Here is a 25,602-nt window from a genome sequence, read left to right as displayed (position 1 = left end):
TATTTGCTTCTGTCTCGTGTATTTCAGAATTTTATCGCTGTGTTCCCTGTTTCCCTCCTCCTGCACCATCTTCTTTTCTCTAGACTAAATGCAATTCTTTCAGGCTTTCCTTAGAAGCTGTACTTGTAGACCTCCAGTCAGTTTTGTTGCCCACCATTGGGCTTGCTCCAAGTAATGCACATCTTTCTTGAAGTGCAGAACCCAAATCTGAAGCCACAGGCTCTTGTCTGGGGATTTCTTAATGCTATATGGAAAGATTTCTTCACAAGACCTACAAACCCCAGCCTGCCCAGGCAGCTTTTGTTCTCTTCCATGATGTTCTAAATTTCTGTGCATTTGAACATCCACTGTAACCTGCCCAGCTTGAACATCTTTTACAGTGTGCTGCCATGCCTGTTGCTTCCCCTCTTGTACGTGTTACTGGTTGTTTCTACCTCAATGTAAAACTGAATTCAGTGAGGTCAAATACACTTTTCTTTTATCCCCCTTCCTGGATCACTTTTCCTCTTGGTTAAGATCATTTTCAATCCTAAACTTGTCTTCTAAGGGTTTTACAGCACCAGTGGTGATGTCTATTATTTTGGACTTTTAAGTTATCAATTGTATTATCTTCTATACTGAAACATACTGGATTAATTACAGCTCTGTTAGGCCTTTCCTTATTTACTAATAAAAATATCATATAAAACATTGCCTGAAGTCTTAATAAAGCCCAGATATTCTGCCAAAAAGAAAGGCATTAGGTTGACTTGATAGGAGTTGTGCTTGTTGTAGCCATGATATAGGTGTGCTGGTTGTTACTTTTTAGCTGATTAACCGGGTATTTACAGATTACTGACTGTATTTTTTTCATGAATTGACGTTACAGACTGATCTCATTCCCTTGGCACTCACCTCACTCTCTTCCTCCCTCTCCCCAGCCCCATTCCCCATCGAATTCTGAAAGGTTACTCCACTTTCCCAAGTACCTGTTCCAGGGTAAACTGCATCAGACCCTCTCAAGCTGGAAACATCCAACTACTTTTACTTTGGGTTTTAAAAAAAACCATTTAACCTAATTTCTTCCCCTTTTGCCATTGAAGTAGGGTTGGGATGACATTTCAAAGCAGTTAAGTTACTTAGGCTAGGGGCTTTCGATGGCTTTGATTTGTGGTCTGCTTTTCCCATGGAAGTTTCACATACATAAATGATCAAAACACAGGAGACAGGGCCAAGGGAGTCACAACACATGGTCACCTGAACCAGCATCCAGTCTCTGGCAGTGTTCAACAGCAGGTGATTAGGAAGAGTCAAGAAGGACAAGCACGCGTCGCTGTTTCACCGAAGTACTTTCCCTGTTGCCAGCAGCTGGTGACCCAGAGGCTTCTTGAGCCAGGTGTGATGGTTGTCCCGTTTAATAGCCCTTAGCTGGTTTATTCCTCCATGCATTTTTCCACTCCTGTTTTGAAGCCATGTAAACTTTTAGTGGCAGCGTATCAGCAGCTGCAAGAAATTCCAGAATTCACTAAATGTGTTCAGAGACTCCTTCAGTTTATTATGTTGTTTGATGGTTGTTCCTTATTTGTCTTCTCCAAGTCCATAGCCAGTCAGTGTCCATGCTCGTTGCTGTGAAAAATTCACTATTTACTTCTGTCTCTATTTTCTGGGGGTTTAACCTTGGTTTTCTTTAATTCACAAGACTTTCCCTCTTATCCTGTCAGTTCAGATTCTTGAAGAGCCTTTGAGCAGAATAATACGGGACCTTTGCTTTTCTTCCTCGTGTTGTGTAGCCCTCCCTCCCCCAAATAGCTGAAGGACTGCAAACTGTGTCCGGCTCTCCAGACGCTTCCAAGTAAAGCAAAGGGCTGGGGTTTCTTGTTAGCATCTGTACGGATGCCTGCACCAGCTGTCAGCTGTGGCTGAAGGAGTGGGTCTCCTTGCCCAGAGCAGGCAGAGGCAGCATGGGGACCATCACTAGCATGCAGTGACTTAAGGCTCAGATTGCCTTTGCCAAGTAATCGGCTGAAGCAGTATAAGGCATTACCACCGCTGTGCCCCGGTAGGGTTAGTACGTACTGACACGCTCCGAGCCTCGGGCTAAGCGCTAGCTCACAGCCTGGCCTTTTAGCACCAGCTTTCCTTCCCTGGTGGGTTAGTGCAAGAGATTCTGTTGTGAACAGCAGCCAGGGCACGGCTGCGTGGCTGCACAGCCTGCTCTGCTGCAGCTGGGATGGCGTTTTCCAGCCCGAGGGGCAGGGAGCCAGCTGGGGCAGCACCAGCATCACTCAGGGCAATCGGTTTTGCTGGCAGAAGAGCCCTCAAACAGCCCCTGAGCAAAGCCCTGGGTCCCGAGCCCCCGGAACGTGGGCTGCCGGCTGGGGCCAAAGCGCCGCCTATTAGAGTAGCAGCAGGATGCCCAAAGTAAACCCTGCTTGAGATGAAAGGAAGGCAATTAAAATTCCACTTCAGCTGCCTTCCTGTCCCACTTCCTAACCTTCCAGCGGCAGGTGATTAGCGGGATCTGCCTTGTGCTGCCCCGGCCCAGCTGTGCCAGCAGAACCCCGCTGCAGGTGGGCACAGCTGCCCACACGGTTGCCCGAGCACAGCCAGGACACCGTGATGCTGCTGTCGAGTGTCAGGTTAACTTACGAGCTCATTCATTCCAGTCACTTTGCTCACCTCTTACCAAAGCTCTTGTCTTGGCTGGGAACACACTCGCCAACCCTGCTGTTTAAGGTTTCCCGTGTTTCTGCCCAGCATTCCCCAAACAGAAAACCAAACACCTACGTTGCACGGTGACATCAGCGTGCTTACATCACGTTACGCTCCCGCAGCCTACCGGATGTGTACAGTAGTTCATCTGTGCACAAGAACCCTGGCAAAATGCCTGTGACCCCTTTCCCAGCTGGATGGTGCTTGAAGACACCCGCGCAGGACACAGAGAAGCCCTACCATATCTACAGGCATCCAGTCTTGGCACAATTTCCTTTGCGGTCACAGGCCAGCACAGGGGTAAGCACACAATATAGAACTTACTTTCATACTGCACTCTTGGTGTTCCTACACATTTTAGCATGAATAATCACTTTGGAGTAGTGAGTGGAAAAGGCCAGAAACGCTCTCCATAATGTAAAAGGCAACTCAATTACATTTGGCATTTTTTCAATGGAAACTAGTTTTTTTCCTCTCTCTTCTATTGAAGGGGATGGCTACAACACACCATTCAGATTACAAAAAAAAAAAAAAAAATTTTAAAAAATCCCCAAAACAATAAATCTCATCTAGCAACTCTACTTCTGGCTTACTAGAGGTGCTCTGCAAGAAAAGCGCACGCCTCAAACGGAGCACCTGAGCACTTCAGTTGCTCTTGAGGCTACACAGATTGACACTTCTGACCAGAACTAGATTTCCCCCCCCTCATCCTACAGGCAAATTTATTTCTTTAGAAGACATCTCTGGGAACTAACTGTATTAGCAGGAGAGAACAAGCAACACCAGTCAAAGCAACAGCTGAAGTGGGGTCAGCCAAAAGTACTGCACCTTGTTTATTTTACAGGAATAAATCCCACCCCCATTGGGACTCTTCGTAGTTTGCTTTGGCCTGTAGCTCTTGGAAGTAGCTGACCCTGGGCCCCACAACCTCCTAGAATCATTTTGTAGGTAGGAGTTCCCCTAGCAGTGGTTTGCTGATTGTCCTGGAAATCAGGTGACTAAATGATTGGCATTCTTGTAGAGCAGGCTACCGCTGTCTAAGAAAGGCCTGTGTTGAAGGAGATGTGCAAAGGAGGAGAGGGACAGCTTGAACAGGATCTTGGATCCTTTCAGAAATGGGAAGGGTTTGAAACATTTACTAGCGGCAGATCAAAAGCAGAGAGAAAATGAGCAGCTGCTCAAACTAAAAACTGCATCAAGCTCATACTCTCCACTCCCCCAGAAGCGAGAAGTAAATCACATCGGGATCAGCACTCCTCATTGATCAGTGTTTTTCCAGACAGATCCCTCCCCTCAGCCTATTGACCAACCCTTTGAACTCAAGCCGATGTGAGGACACAAGTTCCATGGTGTTTTTTTTAAGTTAGGTTTATTTAGCAATAGAAGTATGTACATGTAAGAGAATCCCCTGCAGCATGAGACATGCACAAAGCAGTGAGGGACTGAAAGTGGTGCTGCTCAATGGCCTTCCTCATCACCTGTCATCCCACTTTACTCAGCAGTAGGGCCAAGATTAGAAAGGGACAGGTGAAAAATGTATCAGTCCATGTGGCAGAGTCTTCAGGCAGAGCCTTCCCAGCAACCAGTATTAAAACAAGCGGGCGCCATAGCCAAATGTCTGTTTAATGCCCTCGAAGTAGTAGCGCTGCCAGCCTTGCTTTGTTCTTTCCTCCTCACTGGCAGGAATGCCCTTGCCTTCCAAGCACACCTCCGTCTCACCACCTTTGTCAGTGAAGTTCAAGGTAATTGTTGCAAAGTGCCCTGGAGGAACCAAAGCAAATCTCTCAACAGTGTGTAGTATAGTATATGCTGCCCCAAGGAGCTACTCTGCTCCTCCTCTCACATGGCACCACTGAAAAGACTCCTCGGGATCCTTTCCAGAGGATCTATTTATGACAGCTGCAGGCGTTCCTCAGAGAGAGAGGGAGGAGAGGGCTCCCTCTTCACGGGGTTTGAGGCAGTTGCAGCCACAGCTGAGCAAGCTGTTCCTAATCCCTGGCTGCTGCTCTAAACCATGGCTGATGATTCTGACCTGACTGTGTGGGATATGAAGGTGGGGTATGGCTGGTGCAGCTCCCAGAACACCCACGTGCTCCCCACTCATGAGCCAGAGTGCGCTCTGGCAAGTGGGGCTGGAATTCTTCAAACACAGGCAAGGCTGAAAGACCATAGTCCATTTTTGGACTACTTACCAGCTGGCCAAGATTTAAATCTCCATTTCATAATAAGTTGCTTCTCAGGGACCTTGAAAAGAGAGAGAGAGACTGAGTAGTAATTTTTTGCAAATCCTGCAGTCTAATAGAAAATAACTAGAACTGTGTTGATCTGAAGCCTTAAGAGACCCCTTGAGAAACACACACACAGAGGCAAACAATTTTAAGCATCCTTTCTGCTCCTCTTCTAGGAATGTAGGCCATAGTATGGCCCCAAACACTGAGACAGCGTCCCTGTCTAGAAGACTTCAGTGGCAAGAGGGCCAAAGAAGAAAAGGGTCAGTTACTATCTTTAACACCCCTCCAACCCCTAATAAATAAGTAAAATCACACAAAGACAGGGCAGATGCATGACTCGCAACCAGATTTTCTCCCCAGCCTGAAGTCCCATACATTAATCCATACTATAAGGAACAGTTCAGTAGCCACAATGATTAGAGATAATTATTGGGCACCAGGCAGAACCCTGCAATTAGCTAACTGAAGCACTGTTACAGAATTGATACCTCAAAAATAAAAAGGTTGCTCCTGAGCAAGACACACCTGCACTGGTTAGTACTTACTAGGTCAACAAACTCTCCCGTGACACTGCCATCCAGCAACTGAAACTTGCCTCCTTTGTCAGCCTCCAAGGCAGCTTGTGCATGGGTGAAAGCTTGGACCATCTGAAAAGAATTCAGGAGGAGACCTGTATTACTTGACATTATCTGGTTGCAAACTTGCTGCCCGATGCTTCCCAACCAGCTACAAAAGCTCTGAAAGACGACATTAAGTCAATAGCGTAAGGTCCTCATCAAGAAAAAGACAAAACCCCTGTCCTGGCCAGCAAAGCAAGGTTATCGCCACTACGGCAGCATTCGGCCTGCCAAAGGAAAAGAACCCCTAGTTTTCGTATCCTATGCAGTGTTCTGTAAGCCACACTTTGATTTACTCTGTTTATTTCTTTATGAAACCTAGTTCTAAGAAAAGGTGGTATTTTTTGCCGCCCCCTTTAAAAAAAAAAAGGGGGGGGGAGAGGAGGAGCAAAAGACTAAGACCATGTTTAAATAACGATACAATGCTGCTCTCTCTTCTTAAACCATATAATAGTGTGCAGGACAGGGGAAGCTACTTCTGAAGTACGCTTTGATAGCGCCTAACCTTAAAATGAAAAAAAAAATCAAAACCAACAAGCACACAACTGTAAATCCCAAGAGATCTGACCACATGCAGTAAGGGATACACCTACAGATAGGTGCTGACAGCAGTCTGGCACTGGCTTCTGGCTGGCATTAATCCTCTCTTGTCAACTGTGTGAGAAGACGCACACGGGAGCTTTAAGCAACTGTTCTGCAGACCGGCTTTCTTACCCCATTCTCATGGATTGTGAGTGTCCTACAGAATGCCTTAAAAAGCTTCTTAGAAACAACCTCCTATGTGCAAAGAACAACTCTCAGAACAAGCCTGGCATTACCTCCTGAGTAACAAATACCCGGTAGAGCTCCTCTGGAGATGTTAAGAAGGTGTCCTTCAAGCTGATCTTACATGTAGGGATCTTGACTCCTATGGATTTGGACTGCGACGTGGCAGTGCCACTGCTGGCAGCCATCTAACAAAACAACAAGCAAAACATACATACACATACTTTTTTCACCAAAATAATAATAATAAAATAATAATAAATAAAATCAACAAGCGGATCACATATCCAAGAGAAAAACCTAAGGCCTTTGGTAAAGATGTAATTAGGTACAACTGCATTTCAGTATAAAAAGCACATTTATGACCCTGCTTGAATTAAGAAATACCACGTGCTGCAAATCGAAACAGTCAGGCCTACACCACAGACTGCCAATTCCTCCATACATTTATCCTACAAATAGCATAGGTTGCTCCTGTAAGCCCTGGAATCTAATACTGTGTACTTTTCTTCACAGATCCCAAAGCATGTTTGCACAGTTTTATTTACCTTGCGGTCTTCCGCTTTAGGAGCCACCTGAGGTGTTGTTTCCATGTGTTCACCATTCACTGTGGGCAAAATCATGCCCTGGGTGAATTCTGGAAAGACAGGAATGCGCCCATGAAACTAATAAAAGATCAGGTAAACCTTTTAGCTATTCTTTGAAATACACAATCAGAAGGGTTTCCTGTTTTTTTGCCTGCTTTTGCTAGTGCCCACAACTTGAAACAGTTAAAAAAAAGTAAAAGGAACTATTTTTTTTTTTTTTTACAAGCAATTAATTCTTCTTGCCCTCAACTACTCTCCACTGAAGACTGTATCAGAACCTGCCTACACTAACAATTAGGAATTTACCTCCTCTTCCTAGCCTAGAATACCAATCACTATCTTCTACATGTTGCTCTCATATTAATGTTAGCCTTACACTTACGTAACTTTTCCCCCCTCTCACTCTCTGATATAAAGAGCAGCCACATCTCAAATACTCTGATCTTGCTGGTCTAGACAAACCAAACCAAGCCCTTCCATTTTTCAGACTGGCTCTCCCATTTCTCCTATCATTGTAGCACAGAATAAAATTACTTCTGACTCCTTCTTTGATTTATCTTTTTTGACACCAGATGCCAGGACTAAACACAAAAACCCAGGGGAGGTCTCTCCAGTGCCCTGTTCAGCAACACCAGCACTTTTATAACTCCACCAGAAGTTTCAGCCTCTTTCAGCATCATGTTTTCTTTTTCTCCAGCTCTATCACTTCTGCCTTTACCAATTATAAATCAGGGTTCCCCTTCATCTGTTCAATCTAGCAAAACTCCATTACATAGCAGAATTTTATTACATGCATTCAATCTTGTATCCCACAATACTTAGTTCCCACCTATTCTTATTTACTCCAGCCCACAAGATCATAGTTGTTCCTGAATAACATTCTCATCTTCCACTGGGTGACTGCATCTCCCACCCTGAACACTAGAACACCTGGAAAAAAAGCAAGGGTACAGAAATTTGACCCCAGAAAACCAGCAACCAGTGGTGGTCTGTACTTAGCAAAAGCTGAATATCTAAGCATGTGTAGCACAATACAGGTAAATGGATATAAAAAGCAACTGTAGGGTCCCCAGTCTGTACTAGATAGCAAAGCCAAACTCAAAAAGCATGCGGATTTAACTACAACTGCTGGAATCAGATTTATCTCCTAAAAAAAGATAATTTTGACCTGGAAGCTGAGACAGCTTATTCAAGGACACCAACAAAATCTGCAGAGCTATATCCAGTTGTCAGTTACTCTCATATCCAAAGAACACTAGATGCCTTTACTAGCACGGCAAAAGAGAAAACACAACAACCTAGAGAGAAGATACCACCTTCCAAGGGAATATGAAAACTAAAGTCAGGTTGGGCCACATGCAGCGACTGATACTGCATCACTGAGGCAGCAAACACATTTTATACTGGTTTCAATTTCTCTCTAGCTGACCTTCAGCATATGAAGGACATTCTCAGTTTTAAAACATAAATCCAAAAATGCTGTTTATTATTGGGTTATCACTAAAAATAGTCTTTCTGGGTTGTGCTACAGTGCCTACAGACAGAAGTGCTTCTTACCAAACGCTAAGCATTATCAAGAGACAGAAAAGTTGGTATTGTTGCTCTGACACCTTCCTGTCAAGGTGAGGTGAAGACTGATATTCACTCCCATTACCCCCATCCCTTCTTTAGCATTAGCTCATATGGATTCCCGTAACACTTCTCCCTCTCAGTTACATACCTGTTTTGAGAGTACTGATGTAAGTTTTCATTGCATCTCTAATTTTTTTTGCACCTTCTTGCTTCATCAGGGTCTTCAAGTTAGTGTCAGGCTCATCTTTGGCAAGGCTGACATGGATCTAAACAAGGAGGGCACGTGCTGATTAACAAGGCCATACTTGCACGGTCCTTTTAATACTCAATTCAACATCACAGTTAGACTTTGGCCAAACTTTCACAAGCAGCAGTGCAGTTTTATTAATCTTTCACTTTATCTCTCTCAGCCTACAGTAATGTATGCATGTACCTAGACACCTTCAAGTGCTATAGAGCCCTTACATCTAGAAGGCAGGAATTAATTTGGTAAAGATACAACATGATGGGAAGGGACTCCTTAGCAGGGTATGCAGTGGCAGGATGAGAGGTAACAGTATGAAACTGAAAGAGGGAAAATTTAGATTAGATATTAAAGAAGAAATTCTTTACTGTGAGCATGGCGGGGCACTGGAATAGGTCGCCCAGAGAAGCTGTGGATGGCCAACCCCTGGAAGCACTGAAGATCAAGCTGCACAGGGCTTGGAGAACCTGGTCTAGTGGAAGGTGTCCCTGCCCACGGAAGGGGGTTGGAACTAGATGATCTTTAAGGTCCTTTCCAACCCAAACCACTCTATGATTCTATTAACTTAAGCAGTCTCTAACACTAAAATTTCTACACAAATGCTCTAAAAAAAGGTAACATAGAAGGAACTATTAACGCTGTGAGGATTCCTGTTAGAACAACCATACAGCCAGCAGTATTAGCCTTTAGCTGTGCTTACCTCAACTTCATCGATGTCATTTTCATCTGAGAGATTAGGAATCTCCACGTAACCTTTGTATTTCACACCTGTCTTTGAGGTGCCTGCAATTACAATCACGTTGTTCAGATCAGTATTTCTTACTCTGATAAGAACCAGACTTGTGATGTATCACAAGACAAGACTTCCTCTTATTGTTATTTCCCAAATAAGTATCCTTATCCTTAATCTTACACTTTGACTCTGGCCTTGAAATAGGAGGGGAGAACATCACTCACCAGTCCACGCCAGCTTGATAGCCCACTCATAGAAGAAGATAAGTTTCCCTTTGCGGTTGTTAATGGAGGCCTCTCCCTCCAGCTTGCTCACTTCTGTCACCTCACAAGCCCCTTCCTCACCCTCCACCCTGACAGGCAGGAGGAGAGTTTTCAGCCGCTCTGTGGACCAGTTGGAGGCATCCCGCTCTGTCCTGCGAGAGAACCGGGCACTGTGAGAACCTGGGCCAGGCCACACCGCCAGCACACGCTGGGGCGATCCAGCCTTGGCCTGGCCCGGCCCGACACACACAGGGACACGGAGGGTCACACGGGGATCCACGGGGACCCCACACAGGACACGCACACACACGCCGGGGCCTTCCCGGGACACCAGCCCGTCCCCCCCCAGCACCAACAGGCACACAGGGGAGCGCGGGCAGAGCCCTTCCCCGGGGCACCGGCCGCCCCCCCCCCGGGGCAGCGGGCCCTGCCGGGTGGGCCCCGGCGCCGGCCGGCCGGGCGGGCAGCCCCGCTCACCAGTGCCAGTTGTTAACGTTGGTGGCGTCCGCCCGCTGCTCGACGATCCAGCGCGGGTCTCCCTCTCCCCACTTGGCCATCGGGACCGCCGCCGCCTCCGCCGCACCGACCGCCCGTGGAAACTGCTAGAACCGCCGGCCGCCGCGCCACCTCCCGGCTTCCGGCACGGTCCCTTCCGGCGCCTCCCCCCCGCCTCGCCGCCGCCTGCCTCCTTGGTTCCGCCGCCCCGCGGCCTCCCGCTGGCGCCGGCGCTCCCGGAGCCGGCCCCGCCACCCCGCCCCGGAGCCGACGGCGCGGGGCACGCCGGCACTCGTAGTGCGCCAGCGGGGGGACGCCGGCCCGGCCCGGCGGGGGGACTGCCCGGCCCGACCCGGCCCTGCGCTGGCGGTGCCCGGCGCGGGAGGGGAGGCGCGGGGAGGTGAGCGGGGCCGGGGGGCGGCGGGGCCGGGGGCGGGGCCGGGGGGCGGCGGGACCGGGGGGTGGCGATCCCCCGCCCCCCACCCCAGGCAGCCGCTGCGTTCCGTTGCAGATGAGCAGGGCCAGGGCGGACGAGGAGGAGTACTGGCACAGCTCCAAGTTCCGGGCCTTCACCTTCGACGATGAGGATGACGAGCTGTCACAGGTAGGGTCTGACCCCCCAACCCCGTGGGCAGCCCCACCCGCGCCCCATCCCCAGCCAGCGCCTCGGCCCCGCGCTTTGCTGAGGGGCTGCGCCTCCTGGGTGGGTGGGATGTTGCCTCCTGCCCTCTGAGGTGGCCGCTGAGGGCTCCTGGCTCGGCCCCCACGGTAGCCAAACCGAAATCTCGTTAGGAGCGTGGGTCCTTGCCCGGGCACCAAACTGCATCTCCTGCCGGTTGAGCTGTCAGTGCCGGTGGCATTCGGGTTCCCGGGGTGAGGAATGGCTCCTGTGTCTGCTGAACACCCACTGGCATAAAGTACCTTCTCCGAAAGAGGCGGTGGAAGCTGAAGAAGCTGTATTCACAGCTCTGAGGGGGATCGTTTCAAGGTAGTAAGAAACAGAACACACTCTGCGACACTGATGGTCTTTATACAAGCCCTTTCTTTTGTCCGTAGCTAAAGGAATCCAAACGGGCAGTGAATAGCCTTCGGGATATCGTCGATGATGATGATGACGACCTTGAGAGGGTCAGCTGGAGCGGAGAACCTGTGGGAAGTAAGTGCAGGAGTACCGAAAAAGTTATCCTGGAGACAGAGGGAGTTTAAAATTACAGCTTAGGTCACGTTGTTTAGTTGAGGTCAGGAGTACTGCTTACTGTCTAATCCTTCATCTTTAATTCCAGTCTCCTCAGGTCACATTGTGAGCCACTTGCTTTACCTGTGTGGTTCCATTGAAAAGAGAGCGAGCAGAAGCCCAAACTACATAAAGCAATGGCATGCAGACAAGTGGAGGGAACTCACTGTGTTTCTCAATATGTAGCCCAGCTTAGAGCAGATATTTTGGAGGTTATGGCTTGATATTCGTCATGCTCAACTGGCCTGCAGGATTCTAGGTGATTGTTTCCTTACGCTGCTGCCTGAAAAGGCACCATTTAAAGTTCTCTGCTTTCTCCTCACAGCACTTTAACAAGTTATTGCAAGGCTAACTGTGTGTTTACAGGTTGGCCCTTAAGCTTGAAGTTTGAAAGGGAATTGTAAGCATTAAGCAAATACGTTTCTAGTGATGATGGGAGTGAACTTGTGACCCAGACATGATGCTGTCTCCTGCACTTTGGAGTTCGTGACGCACAGAATATGTGGCACTTGCTAGCCCATATCAAGCAGTGAAAAATGACATTTGGATTACCTAGAAGACCTTCAAAGACTCTGTTCTTTTTGTCTTATGCTGTAGCTCCTCCCTCTGGTTCATACCATTTCTTTTCCTACCCAAGGTCTCTACCTATCGGCTTTTTTGCTCTATCACCCTGTCCTACCATGTGTGTGTTGTGCAGCAGCGTGAAAAGAAGGGAAAACTGTGTCTCAAACAAGCAGGAGGGAGACATATTCATTGTTGCTAGCAGCATATGCATATTGATAGCTGTTTTGTCTGTGTGAGGAGGAAAGCTATCTCAGTTTTCCAGTGTTCATGAAGGTATGCTCTTTATGCTGCTGTAATTTGAGGTAAACCAGGGATTCTCTGTCTTGTTCTGTACCTTTAGAGCAAGGGTTACGCTTTATCCTATGCAACAGCACATAAGTGTTGAGTGGTCTGTGCATTTTTTTGTATAAGCCATAATCAGCTGTACGACATTGCTGAAATCAACCATTTGTGGAGGGCAATGTGCAACTGTTTAATGAGCTGTGTTACATGAGACCTGGGATTCTGTACACTGCATCTTCTTAGTGCTGAGCATCCAAGTTATCAGCATGTGCTACTGCAGAACTGACCAGGACACGCTTGGTAACATTGCTGCTGTTAACATAAGATCATTCTTTACAGACTGGTTTTCTCTTTCTCTGTTATAAATGACCTTTGTCTCCACATAGGTATCTCCTGGTCAATCAAAGAGACAGCCTCCAGCAGCACTAGCTCGCTGGAAAGCCGAGACTCCAGCCTACAGAAGGGCTCTTCCTCCTATGCTGCTTTTCCCAAGCAAGTTTCCTCCTACTCCCTAAGCAGCCTATTCAAAGGTGAGGTTCTTCTTATACAGTATGGACAAATGGCTTTTCCCTCAAGAGCCTTAAGGGGCAATTGTGTTGTGTAAACCGTTTTCTCTTAAGTGTATTGCAAAGCAGGGAAGCTCTGATCTCTCTTCAGTGTGCGAGTGTATCTCTTACTGGTCAGAAATTGAAGACTGCCTTGTGCAGACAGTATGGGAGGGAGCTTTGGAGACTATGGCTTCTTAAAAGCCAGGTTCCACAGAACAGCAAGGTAGAGCACAGCACTGTACAGCAATCCGTTTGCATGGTGGAAAAGAGCAGCCTGCAAAGGAACTGGCTTGACCCATGTGGCCCTCATTTGATCTTCAGTACCATAGAGAAGACAGGTTGATTGTCCTTTATTTGGAGCTCAGCTGGCTGCTGTTGATGTTGTAGTTGGTTCAGCTTGGTAGCATAGCTGGTTATGGGGGGATCTGCACAGCAGGCCATGGGGGGGCTTACACAGCTTGCAAGAGTTCAGCTCTGTTGTCTCACAGCCGGACAACAAAGCAGCTTTTACTTTGTCTCTTTCTCTGGGGTGGTTTTTTACTCTCAGCTTTGGTAATACAGTGATAACAAAAGGCATCCACATCGCAGCTCTGGTGAGAGAAGCTGTCCGTGCTGCCATGGACTGAGCAGTGTGTGTGCTTGAGCCTCTGCACTGCAGGTAGATGAGTGAATTTAGGCTCTCTAACCTCTCCTGGCCTCAGCAACAAGAGGGCAGATGGGGCCAGGGTGTGATATGGTTCGTGATGCCACAGACAACTTCAAAGCCTTCGACTGCAAGCTGGTGAGCCGCGGCTGTGCTGGCGTAGTGTGAATCACTGTACAGAGTGGCTTGTTCTACAGTGGCATGGCTATAGCACACTGGCTTGCCGTTTAGGCTTGTGTTCCCCCTGCAAGAGATCTTGCTGGGGAAGAGACAGTCTCTCACAAGTGGTTGTTTTGATTTCAGGACGAAACAGACTTCCAAGTTTCCAGTCCCTTTCAGATGGTAAGTTTTGAATCCCTGCCTCATTTTGGGAGGGGTGCAGATTTATGTAAACCAAAGCATGTCCAAAAAAAGGAGAAGTGTCATCTTCCTTAGGTAGCAGAAACTGAATCATGGGTTGCCTGAAAGTCATTCAGCAAAGAAATGAAAAGAGTTGGCCAGATGGTTTGTGGTGATCTGCTTATGGACAGCTGGCAACTGTTGGGTTTAGAGCAGCTTTGTATTGCTGTTTGGTGCTTGAGTTTGGGTCTTCTATGATGAAAACCAAGCAAAGGGCTGTTTTGGAAGTGGGTGTGAATTGGGATTTTGATGTGCTATTCAGCTTTGCCTTTCCCTCTCAGCCCTCTCTGACACAGGAGTTAAGAACTATGCCCCAGAGCTGCGCAGACCGAAAGCTGAGTACAAGGTGAGCAGCTTGTGTTTGTAGTGTGTTGAGATCAGAGTACTGCCAGGAGAACTTCGACTGTGTTGGTTTCACGGAAGGTGATTAATCACTATTTCAGACAGCAGAGGGCAATGCAGGGAATAGGATAGAGAGCTGCAAAATGCAGCCTCACAGTAATTCAGGTGTTCTCTGCTTTTGCTCAAAAATAGGGAGCCTTGCTGGGGGTCTTCGTTACTCCTGCTAACAAATGGCCCAGCAGTCTTTTGTGAAAAGGATTTCTATATAGTGCTTTGCCTGTAAACTGCTTTCATGCTGGGTCAGGTGAACTGGCATCATGTGTGCTTTCAAATTTTTTAAATCTAAAGGCTTCTAAATTTCTTGTTCATGAATCGCTGGGACAGCACAGAGGGAGCTGCACAGAGGTAGAGTTCCAGTTGGCAGGAATGTTCTCCCACATAGGCAGTGTTAGGTGTTGCAGAAACTAGTGGATTTTGGGAGTGGGTAGATTCCTCCTGCTAGGTGTGATGTTGTAGTTACATGCCCCCTGGTCCAGCCAGTAACAGGACCGAGCACGTATTCACACAGCTGCCCACATGGATTAACACAGACAGAAACCAATGCCTTTACCAACAGACATGTAAATGCACCGCACTCAAGCCTGATCCCCAGCCTCCTTTCTGGTTGACCAGGATTGAGTTCCACTAGTGGAACATATGCATGCTCTATGGATCTCTCCAGCAGCTGGTCTTAGACAAGCAGTTTGTTTTGTAGCTGAATTCCAGACCTCAGTCTCCTCTAGTTGCTGGCACCTGGACCCTTGAGTCCCTAGGGTTCATGGTCCCATTCTGCTTCATGGTAGATTGTTTGTTCTACTCACTGGCTGGTTGAGCTTGAAGTTTACTCGCTTTCACATGAACTGGGAACAGAGAGCCCACCCACACAGAAGGTAGTTAAATACAGAATTTAGTGAGAATGTAACACAGACTGCAGTGATCTATTGCTGGGCTCAGTCAGACAGGCACACTAACTAGTCACTTGTTTCCACTTGGCTGGCGCTCTGTGGCCCGTTTTGCCTGTTTTCCCATGCTTGTTCCTGCCCAATTCATTTCGATCCATCCCTTTCTCTGCTTTTTGTCTTTTCCTTTAAACTGCCATAACAAGCCTCACACGTTTACACAACCTTTTTAAAACATCCCAGGATGCCCTTGCATCCCATACTAAGTCCTGTGCCTCTTTAGGGTTGCATGTTGTTTGGGGAAAGTGTCTTTGGTTTACTGATCTCAGGAGGGTTTTATGCAACGGATAGTGACCTAATCTGTCTCATTTGCTGGTGGGGAGGAGTGGCCGAGTCAGTGTGCTCAGATTGCCCTGATTAGGTTGCTGGGTTTTCTTCATCTGTCCTTGGCCATCTGATCCTCACCAGGTTGATGTGTTTATGTCGATTAGCTATTAATCACATAATCTAACAGACATCACTTCCTGAAAGCACAGCAGGAGAAATAAATGTGCCCTCTTGTGTTCCATTCTGTGCCTGCAGAGGCAGTGAAGCAGGAAAGGGAGAGGCTGTACAGCTCCTTAAAAGCAGGTAGGAGTATTGTAAGTGGGGTGGAACAAAGAAGGGAAGATTAGTGTCAGCTTTGAACTAGTGCCCTGACAGTGACAGGCTGAGGAGATGCTTCTGGGCAGAGGAACTGGAGGGAACCCTGGTGCTCAGGATGCTCTGACACTCAGCTATATGTTGACTTGAGAGGCTTGTGTGCAGTGATCCCCTAATAGGACTGGGTTAATCCTTCTTTTCATTAGATTTGGGTTTTTAATAAATCTTCAGTGAACTTAAAATTCAGTGTCCTCAGAGCTGGTTCTGGTTACTCTCTTTTTCTGGCTCTTCTCAGGCAGAAGGCTGAATTACAACTGCTGGCTGAAGTGCCTTACAGAAATTTGGCTGCCCTCTTGGGTTCTAAGTTCAGGAGCGGTTCAGGCTGCTGCCACTTTTTATCCAGTGCTTCCAGATCCTAGTGGCTGCTGGGGAAGAGCTTTGGTCATTGCAGCAGTGGCAGCGTATTACCTTAAGATGGCCTTGCCCCAGGCTTCAGTGCTCTTGTCACACTGTGCTAGTCCTGTATGACTCTCCAGGGCGGTTGCCTGAATTTGTTGTTCCTGCATAGTCCGTGCTGCTGTGGAAGGCTCACCAGCAGAAGTCTGTCTGAATTGTAACAAGAAACTGACTCCTTCCCCTCAGTTTTGGGATTGTTGGTTTTGCGTGTATTTTGTTTGTCCTTCTGAAAGCAACATTGGAGCTTTAATTTATGAGGAGGACAACCTGTGAAATGTACTGCTTATAAAGGATACGATGATGGACCTTATTGGGGCAATAGAAAGACTCTGTGTTTGCATCTGAGCCTCTATCTTCCTTTCCCACCAGCACGCACAGTCTGAGGGCTCAGCATCTGCACCTGAACGCTGTAGGGACACGTCCTGCCAACAGCTCCCCTAGAGCAGCTGAATGATAAGTCTGAGAAGCTACACATGGGCCGTCACTCTGATCCAGCACAAGTGGGTGGAAAGCAGCTTGGGGACTGCTGGTGTGATCTGGCCTCTTGGGGCTCAAGAGCTCTTTATTTTTCTTGTGGCAGGATTACAGCAGTGATTGGAGCCCTAAGGATACGGTCAGGCGAATGCAGAGGGGCAAGGTAAGGCCTTTCCACTTGCACCTGCTTGCAAGAGTCGGAGCGTGAGTGCTCCTAAACTGCTTTACACTTCCCTATGCTCCTGGCTGTTCTGGGAGTAGGGAGGGGATCCGTGTTGCCTGCAGCTCCCCGCAGGGACAGTGCCCTGCCTGTGTGCTGCTGTGCCGGGTGGCAGTGCTGGCATCACACTAGCTCAGGAGCTGCAGGAGACCTTCAGGCTTTTGTTGCATTGTTTACTTGAGTCATCACCTCAGCTAGGCTCTGACGGGAGGTATCTGTACCGCTGTGTTCCTCTGTACCCTTTGTGCTTCTTGGGGCTGGGTTTATGGAAAAAAATCCAAGGGTGTGGGGCTCTACTTCCCTTCTTGGTGGCAAATGGAGGGAGAAAGAAACAATCTTGGTTACTCTGAAATCTTCGTCTTGGCTGCCTCACTTTGCAGTAAGCATATAGGGAGCTTGTGGTTTTACTCTGCATGTGTCTTCTCAAAGGCTGAGGCGAACTAAAGGCTGAAAGAGGCCACAGTTACGGGGTAAGAAGAAGGGAGGAAGTCTTACAACTCTATTTTTCTGGTCTCCTCTGTTGAAAGGGCCCTGTAGAGTTCCTTCCTCCTTTGGTGGTTTGTGGTGCACAGGGAAGTTTTGCCTCGTTACAAGGGTGTTTGTGCTGAATGTACGGTGTCTTCTGTCCTAGCCTGGGCAGTAATTCGGGCTAACTCTGCAACCCCTGTGGACAGATTCCCAGGGATCGTGCAGCATGTAGCATAGAAGTTCTCCACTGGTTGGGAGGGCAGTTATTCATATTGCTGAAAGACTCATGGGGGAAGAATAAGTAGTACCTTGGGGGCTGTTTCAGCCTGCAGATTGTCTGATGTCCCTTATGCCTACTTACACGTTTTCTATCTCCAGATCTGCTCTCTAGAGAGATTTCGCTCCCTGCAGGACAAGCTGGTGCTCTTGGATGAAGCTGTGGCAGGGCACGATGGGAATGTCATTACAGCTGTGAGTCCATATAGGGCTGGGACTTTCTGGGTGACCCCACAGAGCGTGCTTATGTGAACGTAGTCAGTTGGCCACCTAATCTTGCAAGATAGGGGGTTGTTCTTTACTTCAAACCAAAAAGTTAATGGAAAGTATCAAAGCTTAAGACTGGGAAGTTCCATATTCCTGCTGGCTTTCCTGCCACCCTGGAGAATTCATGTCAGGTTAATAACAAGGAATCTGATGCTTCAGCCTTATGGATCTTTGCAGCAGCTTCTTGAAGGCTGACATTTAATTTGCTCATTGCAGCACAGAAGATTTGAGGGGCCTCTCCAGCTTATCTGGCTTCCAAAACATCAGGCAGCAAATGGGACTGTGTCAAAGCTTCCCTCATCCAGGTCTTTTTAACCTCTCAGAACTCTCATGGAAAGGTTTTTCTTTCTAAATCTTGGTCTCGCTAATCTAAGCTCCGGTGTAGAAGCTTGGGCAGGCTTCCAGACAGCTGTGGCAAGTGTCTAGTGGGCAGTAGAATTCAGTTCAGTGCTGTAAGAGCTGTGTCTCTAGAGGCCCTTTGCAAAAGCTTCCCCAGGCCTTGACCATTTTGCTGTCTCTTAATTCTGGTGAAGACTGATCTGCTCAGCTGAGACTGCCTCTCTGTGCTCACAGGTCCTGATATTCCTGAAACGGACGCTAAGGAGAGGTAAGTGTGACTGCAGCCAGGGTTTCTATACTGTGTTTTAGTTAAGGGCAGAGCAGCTAGTTCGTTGGCAGGGTGAAAGTCACAAAGAGAGCATGTGGGATATTGCTACTTAGCTGAGCATGAAATATTTTTGCAGCAAGTGTAATATGGGAGGGGGGATGATGATGCCCGCGAAGGTCCCGAGAGGTGCTTTAAGCAGTGATACATGGTAGTGGTGATGGGGTGAATGAAAATGAATCTGTAGGGGTAATACACTGCTGTGAATTCAGCTGGCAGCCTGGTGAACGGGCTCTTCTCCTGTGCTCTAGCCTCCAAGGCTGTGCTTTGAGATGGGATAAGGTTATTGAGTCCTGCCAATGGCTTGTAACTCCATGCACTGTGCTTAGCCCTCTCTGGCTTGGTAGTGCCAGCTTGCTTTACTCACCTGTATGTATCTCTCTCTCCTGTAGAGATCTTGTTTCGGGAGCTGGAGGTGCGGCAGGTGGCCTTGTGTCATCTGATCCATTTCCTCAAAGAGACGGGTGAGCAGAAGTTGCTTCTGGATCTGCTCAGGTGAGGCTCTTGCCCAGTCTTGTGGCAGGGCTGAGCGCACTGCTAGGAACCTGTCTCCAAGTTAATGCTTCCTCATTCTGTTTTGCAGGTTCCTAGACAGGACTGAGGAAGTTGCTGTGAGTATTTCCAGGAGCAGAAGCTCCCTTTCCTCAGTTAAGAGGGAGTGTGGTGGGCCGGGGGAGGCTGGTTGCAGGGTGTCTGGTAGTCAGGCAAGAGCTTGGCATCCCCGTTTCGCCCTCTGAAGTCCTATATCTCCCAAATCCATGAGAACAGACTGTGCTTCTTTTCCCTCCCCCTCCAGCTGTCCCAGTACCGGGAGCATCTGAACATCCAGGATGTAGAAAAAAGGAGGGAATTTCTGAAAGGCTGCATTGGGTAAGAAAAAACGCGAGAGGGTGGGAGGGATGCGGGTGCTTCGCAGAAGGTGGTAGTAAAGAAAATCAGACGTCTGTCCCAGTGACACAGCTTCTGTAGTTTGAAAGCTGATGCTGGTTTTGCCTCAGTGGGAGTAGGTTGTTGTGGACACAATGTAGACTTTGGAAGGATTTGTGGTGATGACTAGTTCAGCAGCTTTTGCGGCTTTCTTGGGGGCAAAGATGTTTTAGGGACCTTCTGATCATTGACCCTTCAGGTTGTGAAGGATGAAAGCTTGGGTGCCTGAGCACTTGAGGGAATTGGTAGCATCAGCTTTAGATTGTTCTGTAAGAGGTGCCACATAATTTTTCCTTCTCTGGAGCCTGTCTAGGACTCTAGAGGGTCAGTTGAAGAGGGCAGTGGGGCAGGAGCATGAGTACCTACTAGCCACTCAGGCTGGGGAGAATGGGAGGAGTTCCCCACATCTCTGTGGGGAGCATGTTTGGTAGAGAAGAGCATCCTTCAAAGTCTTCTGCATTAAGAGCTGCTGACAGTGTCTCTTTCCTCCATGTCTGGCCAGGCTGCCATTTTCAGCTGAGGATACCTCCCACATCCAAGACCATTATACCTTGTTGGAGCGACAGATCATCATTGAGGTATGAAATCTTCCCTGCTGGTCAGGAGGTGACCGGGAGGCTGTGAGATCTCTACCTGTCCCTAACTTGTACCACTTTGGATCTAACCAGCTGGTCCTGGCTGGTGTAGTTTAACTGCTGTCCAAGCTGCCGTGCCAGGCACACCTGATGAATACCAGACCTGAGACTTCATGGCGTGTTGAGGTTGTGCTTGTGCATTGCTATTGCAACACTTTCCCCAGGTCTGTACCCCGCAGCTAGGTCAGGCAGTTGCCCTGGCTCATGTTTACCCTCTCTGTCTTCCTCCTTTCACAGGCCAATGATCGGCACTTGGAGATGGCTGGGCAGTCTGAGATATTTCGGAAATATCCTCGCAAGGCTTCAATTCTCAACATGCCACTAGTGACCACCCTCTTCTATTCCTGTTTCTACCACTATACGGAGGCTGAGGTGAGGAGGATCTGGGAGAAGAGAAGAGTTACATCTCATCCCTGTAGTCCTCAATGTGTGGGGTGGTTGAGATGGAGCATGTTAAGGAAAGAAGGGGTATGAGGTCCTGTTTCATCCCTCAGAGAGACCTGGAGGAACTCAGCTCCCCTTGTCTGTCTGGCACAAGTTCGGAGTTTTCTTTTGTGCTCTAAGGTGGGACATTCAACATGGGACAGCCTGTCAGGGAGTTGCTTCCTAGAAATCACTTGTATCGCTATGGCCCTTAATCCCGTGAGGCTGAGGTGTGCAATACTGGTCTTGGAAGTGCTGTAGTAGGTGCACTAGTTGAGGATGTAGAAGAAACCAAACCAGAGAGCTAATGAGGTGGGGTAGTTGCTCTCTTCTGCCAGCTGTTTCCTCCTGTGGCACTGACATGAGCAGAAAGCGGTAAAAATGTGGGGAGATACACCCTGTGCAAGGCAAATGGCAAATACCTTACAAGTGGTGTCTGAACCTGTCCTGCAGCCTGCCCTGCTGAGTTTGTACTGACCCGTCTGCTCTCTCTAGGGAACGTTCAGCAGCCCGACCAACCTGAAGAAAACATTTAAGGTGTGTGTGTCTCCTGTCGTTGTGGCAGCCCTAGTGGAAAATGTGGGCAGCCAAGTTGTACTTAGCGAGGGGGCTGGGTACCAGGAGTTCAAGGGGCTCAGCCCTGAGATGGGGAGGGGGGCATGGCATCCTCCTCGAGCAGAGCCATTCTGGAGGCTCAGAGAGGCAAGTGCGAGCTATGTGGAGGCTTTCACTGGGTGCATCCTGGCTGCAGCAGCACTTGCAGATCCCCCACCTCCTGCTCTCTGCAGTGCTGGTCCTGACCTTAGACAGCATCTCACCTCCTTGCTTAGCTGTTGGTGTGGGTCTTGACAGGGCTGGGGGCAGATGCCATTCCTGTCCAACCCATGCAGGCCTTCTCAGCTGTGCTAGTGCTCTGAGCATAGCTTTCTGCCTTGCAGATTCCCGATAAGCAGTATGTGCTGACTGCCCTGGCTGCCCGTGCCAAGCTGCGAGCCTGGGATGATGTGGATGCCCTCTTTACCACCAAGGTGAGCTGCGGAAAGCCTTGCTGGGGACTCAGTGCCAAGTACTGATATCTACTGCTGATAGCTGGGTTGTTCTGGAGTTGCTGGACAGACTGGTTTTATTTCAGCAGGGCCCAACACCTCTGCTGCAGCGTGTTGCAGTACGTTCCTCCTCTCCCTGCGTAAGACCTCTGCTGAGCCTGGCTTGGCTGCAGCAGCAAGGTCAGAGAAGGGGACTACCTTTGTGCTCTGTAACCAAAGGGTTTGTAGCCAAGCTACACAGCCACTGCATGAAGGGCTCTGCCAGTGGTGCACGTGGTGGCTGGTGACATATGTTGCTGACACTGAGGGGGAAAGCGTGTTCTTGTGGCTGGAGGGATTGCCCTTTAGGATTAACATAGGGTTGGGCTCTCCTTTCAGAACTGGCTGGGCTACACCAAGAAGAAAGCACCTATTGGCTTCCATCGGGTGGTGGAGATCTTGCAGAGGAACAATGCTCCTGTGCAGGTGAGCAAGGAGCTGCCGGTTATGTTGTCCTCCTCTTTGTTGGGATTTGATGTGGGAACGGTTCCCCAAGCTTCCTAGCTGGGAGCAGGAGAACAGCTTGCCAAGCTGCTGGCTCTGCCAGGTGGGTGCAGCATCAACAGGAACTGTGCATGGTAGTGAGGGCTGGGTCCTAGGTCTCGCTGCAAGAGGGACAGCAGGCCTAGAGTTGTCTGGGAGGTCTCTCAGTGCATTGCCACCTGTGTTGGCTGCATTAACTTCTCTTATGCTTAACCTGGCTGGCAACTGTTAACCTGATCCATAGGAGTGAGGTAGCCTAAGACTGACCTTTGTGAGCAAAGCTTTACTGCCTCTGGGCTCCTGAGCAGTCTTGTCCTAGTCACTTGTTGCCTTAGGAAGGAAGGGGTCAAGTCTGTGTGAGCAGCAACCTTGAAAAGTTTTGTGACTAGGGTGAGGGAACGAGTCAGGAGTACCCGCAGAAGGGAGCTGAGACACTCTTCCTTCTCACAGGTTCTACAGGAGTATGTGCGCCTGGTGGAGGATGTGGAGACGCGGTTGAACCTCGCCACCAAATACAAGTGCCATGATGTTGTCATTGAGGTAGGTCCCTGGTGTGTGTGTCAAGAGATGGGACAAGAGCCTGCTTTTTCTCCCTAGCTTTCCTGTGCTCTGCCATGTGCTGCTGCTGTTATGTGCCTGTTGGGGTTTTTTTTATTCCTGTGGCCTGGGAGCAGTGATATGGTTCCCAGTGGAAACCAAGTGAGCTAGGAGAGTGGCTCCTAGCATTTGTGCTGTGGAATTGTGCTGTGGTGGGAACTTGAGGGGGGATTGAAGAGTTGCCCTGCTCGTCTGCAGGCAACGCACCATCTAACTGCAGAAGTGTCCTCTTCACTCAGCTGAGTGCTGGTTTTGCTGTTTGTCTAGACATACAGGGATTTAAAGGACCGCATCCAGCTGACAGCATATAAATGCAAGGTGGAACGAGGCTCTGCAGAAGAGGAGAAGATAAACAGTGTTCTCAACAACACAGTAAGAAACACCTACTTTTTCTTCCGGAATCTCATCAGAAATGGCTGTAGGTTAGGTGTCAGGGCATGGCTGTCCAACATACTTTTTGTCCTTGCTGGGAAGCTAATCTTATATTTGGAGTTGCATTCAGTGTAGGAACAAAGGTTGAAACTGATAGAAACGGCACCCTCTGGCCGTGGTTGTCCTTGTCAAGGATTGGGACTTGACAGCTTGGCCCCTGAGGGATCTGTGTCCAGCACTGGTATTAGTCATGTCTTGTTCTTCCTTCTAGCAAATCCGATGGAAAAACTGAGCGCCTGTGAAGCAGCCTGCTTGGCCGTTGCCTTGCCAGTGAAAGAGGAAACTGCAAAACCCAGTCCGGTGCCAAGAGAGCAACTTTGTTACTACTCATTGCATGATCAACGTTTGTCAGTGACAGTGGGTGCCCGTGGCTTGTGGGACAGTGGCATTCAGGCTGGGTGAAGGCAACTGTTCCAATGTAGCCAGTGAAACCATGGTACTGATCCAGCAGGGTTGATTCTTTTTGGAATCTGATTCTCTTTAACTTGGCTCACTTTTGTTTGTGGAGGGAAGTTGCTGGGCACAGCAAGGTTACGTTTGCTCTGGGTGGTGCCTGGGCTTATTCTTGCAAGAGGAACAGGTCAGTCACGTTTGTGGGTCTCATCACCAGACAGTGCTGACCAGTCCCTTTAACACTCAAGCTGGCTTGAGCATCACCAGTCATGGCTGTGGCTGGAGTAAAGCCTACTGGACTGTGTTCTCTCGGCATTGAAGAGTGTGTTGGGGGAAAGGAAAGGACCAGCTGCACCTTAAAACTTCCTTTTTTTTTATTTTATTTTTTTTTATTTTGTGTTAGTTTGTTCTGGCTCACCCTAGGAAAAGAAGTGTTGTACGCACTCCTGCAGAGAGCCAGGACAGCAGCCTCTGCCAGTATCCTTGTGCTGGCACTCTGCAGCTCTTGGAAGATCCTGTTATCAGGGAAGAACATGCACCTAGTGTGGAGCAGGTCAGAGCCTTGCTGGGCTGGATGGAGCGCAAAGAGAGACCCCTCTCAGCTGGCACAAACCTGCTGGCCCCAGCAGCTCTTTTCTCCGAGAGTGTTATGCCAGGAAGGATGAATTGCACTTTCTTAGAAACACAACTCCTCAGGCAACTGCTGGCTTCATCCTTCCAGACCTCACTTCAATTCCTTAAATAAAGCTGTCTCTTTCTCCTTGGGCTGTTTATTTCCTTCCCACACAGAGCACTTTTTCACCCTGTGTGCTCATCCTGAGCAATTTATCACACCTCTGACAAAGTGAGCATGCAGGGTGTTTTCTCACGTCCTGAAAAGCACAGTGTGTGTCACCATGGTGTGCCTTTGCTTGCAGTGGTACCTTATTTCACACCTTCAATGCCATCAGCACAAGTGAATTAATTTTAATGTTGTAGGAGAGTTTGCTGCCCCAGGGGGTGGTCACACAAAGGTGAAGGTTATGTGTAGCGATGTACCAGCCTGAGGGCAGGGTTCCAACCTCCTTACTGCGCTGTGTGCTTTCAGGGTTTTTTTTTGTTGGTGTTTGGGTTTTTTTTTCCTCACAGAATCATTTAGGTTAGAAGACACCTCTTGATCTAGTCCAATCCTGCTCAAGCAGGGTCACCTGGAACAGGCAGACCAGGACTGTGTCTATTTGGGTTTTCAGTATCTCCACAGCTGGAGACAACCCAGCTCCTCTGGGCAAACTGTTCCTGAATTTGACCACCCTCACAGCAAAAAGGTGTTTCCTTGACTTCAGATGGCCTCTCGCATTTCGGTTTGTGCCCACTGCCTCTTCGTGTCACTGGGTACCACTGAAAAGAGTCTGGGTCCCCCTTCTTCATTCCTGCTCACATTAGTACTTGCACACATTAGTTAGATTCCCCCCTGAGCCTTCTCCAAGTTGAACAGTCCTAGCTCTCGGCCTTTCCTCATATGAGAGATGCTCCAGTCCCTTGGTTATCTTGGTGGCCCCTTGCTGGACTCTCCCCAGTATGTCCATGCTTCTTTTTGTACTGAGGAGCCCAGAAGTGGACCCAGCATGCTGGGTTTAGGCAGGAAGGATCACCTTCCCTAACCTGCTGGCAGCATTCATCCCAAGGCAACCCAGGGTGCTGTTGGCTAGGGTAAGGTTTGCTGCCAGGCTTTCCCACGTGTTCCAGGCCAGGCCTGTTGGGCTTTACATTGGGGAGCAACAGGAGAAGCTGAACATATCCTTGGAGTAATGTGATGAAGCCACAAAACAGATCTTCATGCCTGTATTCTCCAGGCATGGATCCTCACGTGGTATGACCAATGCTACAGATGGTTAAGGGGATGTATAAGTCCAGCAGCAGGGGAGCTGTGAGCTGGCTGTGCCTGCTGATCCCCTGAGCTCAGTGTGCAGTTTGCGGGATGCCATCCTTCTGGCCTGTGGGTATTGCCACTGCCAGCGTCCCAAGCAAAGCAG

General features: G+C 48.7%; 2 protein-coding genes across 2 annotated transcripts; one reads left to right on the top strand and one right to left on the bottom strand.

The window, feature by feature from the left end:
* Positions 1-3,811: 3,811 nt before the first annotated feature.
* Positions 3,812-10,354, bottom strand: AHSA1 (activator of HSP90 ATPase activity 1). Its single transcript, XM_040600997.1, has 9 exons — positions 10,181-10,354; positions 9,665-9,855; positions 9,408-9,490; positions 8,612-8,729; positions 6,853-6,941; positions 6,358-6,492; positions 5,468-5,569; positions 4,884-4,935; positions 3,812-4,452 (listed from the first exon to the last, which is right to left on the bottom strand). The coding sequence occupies exons 1-9, from the start codon at positions 10,258-10,260 to the stop codon at positions 4,280-4,282; spliced, it is 1,023 nt and encodes a 340-aa protein (XP_040456931.1). The 5' UTR covers positions 10,261-10,354; the 3' UTR covers positions 3,812-4,279.
* A 90-nt stretch (positions 10,355-10,444) lies between these two features.
* VIPAS39 (VPS33B interacting protein, apical-basolateral polarity regulator, spe-39 homolog) lies at positions 10,445-24,350 on the top strand. The gene is made up of 20 exons (XM_040600996.1): positions 10,445-10,598; positions 10,710-10,802; positions 11,255-11,354; positions 12,665-12,808; positions 13,773-13,811; positions 14,150-14,214; positions 16,827-16,883; positions 17,787-17,879; positions 18,525-18,558; positions 19,008-19,110; positions 19,199-19,226; positions 19,412-19,485; positions 20,045-20,120; positions 20,415-20,549; positions 21,096-21,137; positions 21,539-21,628; positions 22,025-22,111; positions 22,619-22,708; positions 23,033-23,137; positions 23,409-24,350. Exons 2-20 carry the CDS (start codon positions 10,710-10,712, stop codon positions 23,427-23,429), a joined length of 1,476 nt encoding a protein of 491 aa, XP_040456930.1. The 5' UTR covers positions 10,445-10,598; the 3' UTR covers positions 23,430-24,350.
* Positions 24,351-25,602: the final 1,252 nt, after the last annotated feature.

Source organism: Falco naumanni, chromosome 7, assembly GCF_017639655.2.
Source record: "Falco naumanni isolate bFalNau1 chromosome 7, bFalNau1.pat, whole genome shotgun sequence".
Taxonomy (NCBI): Eukaryota; Metazoa; Chordata; class Aves; order Falconiformes; family Falconidae; genus Falco; species Falco naumanni.
Note: the sequence above shows the minus strand (reverse complement) of the source record. Positions and strands in the feature narration are given on the sequence as shown.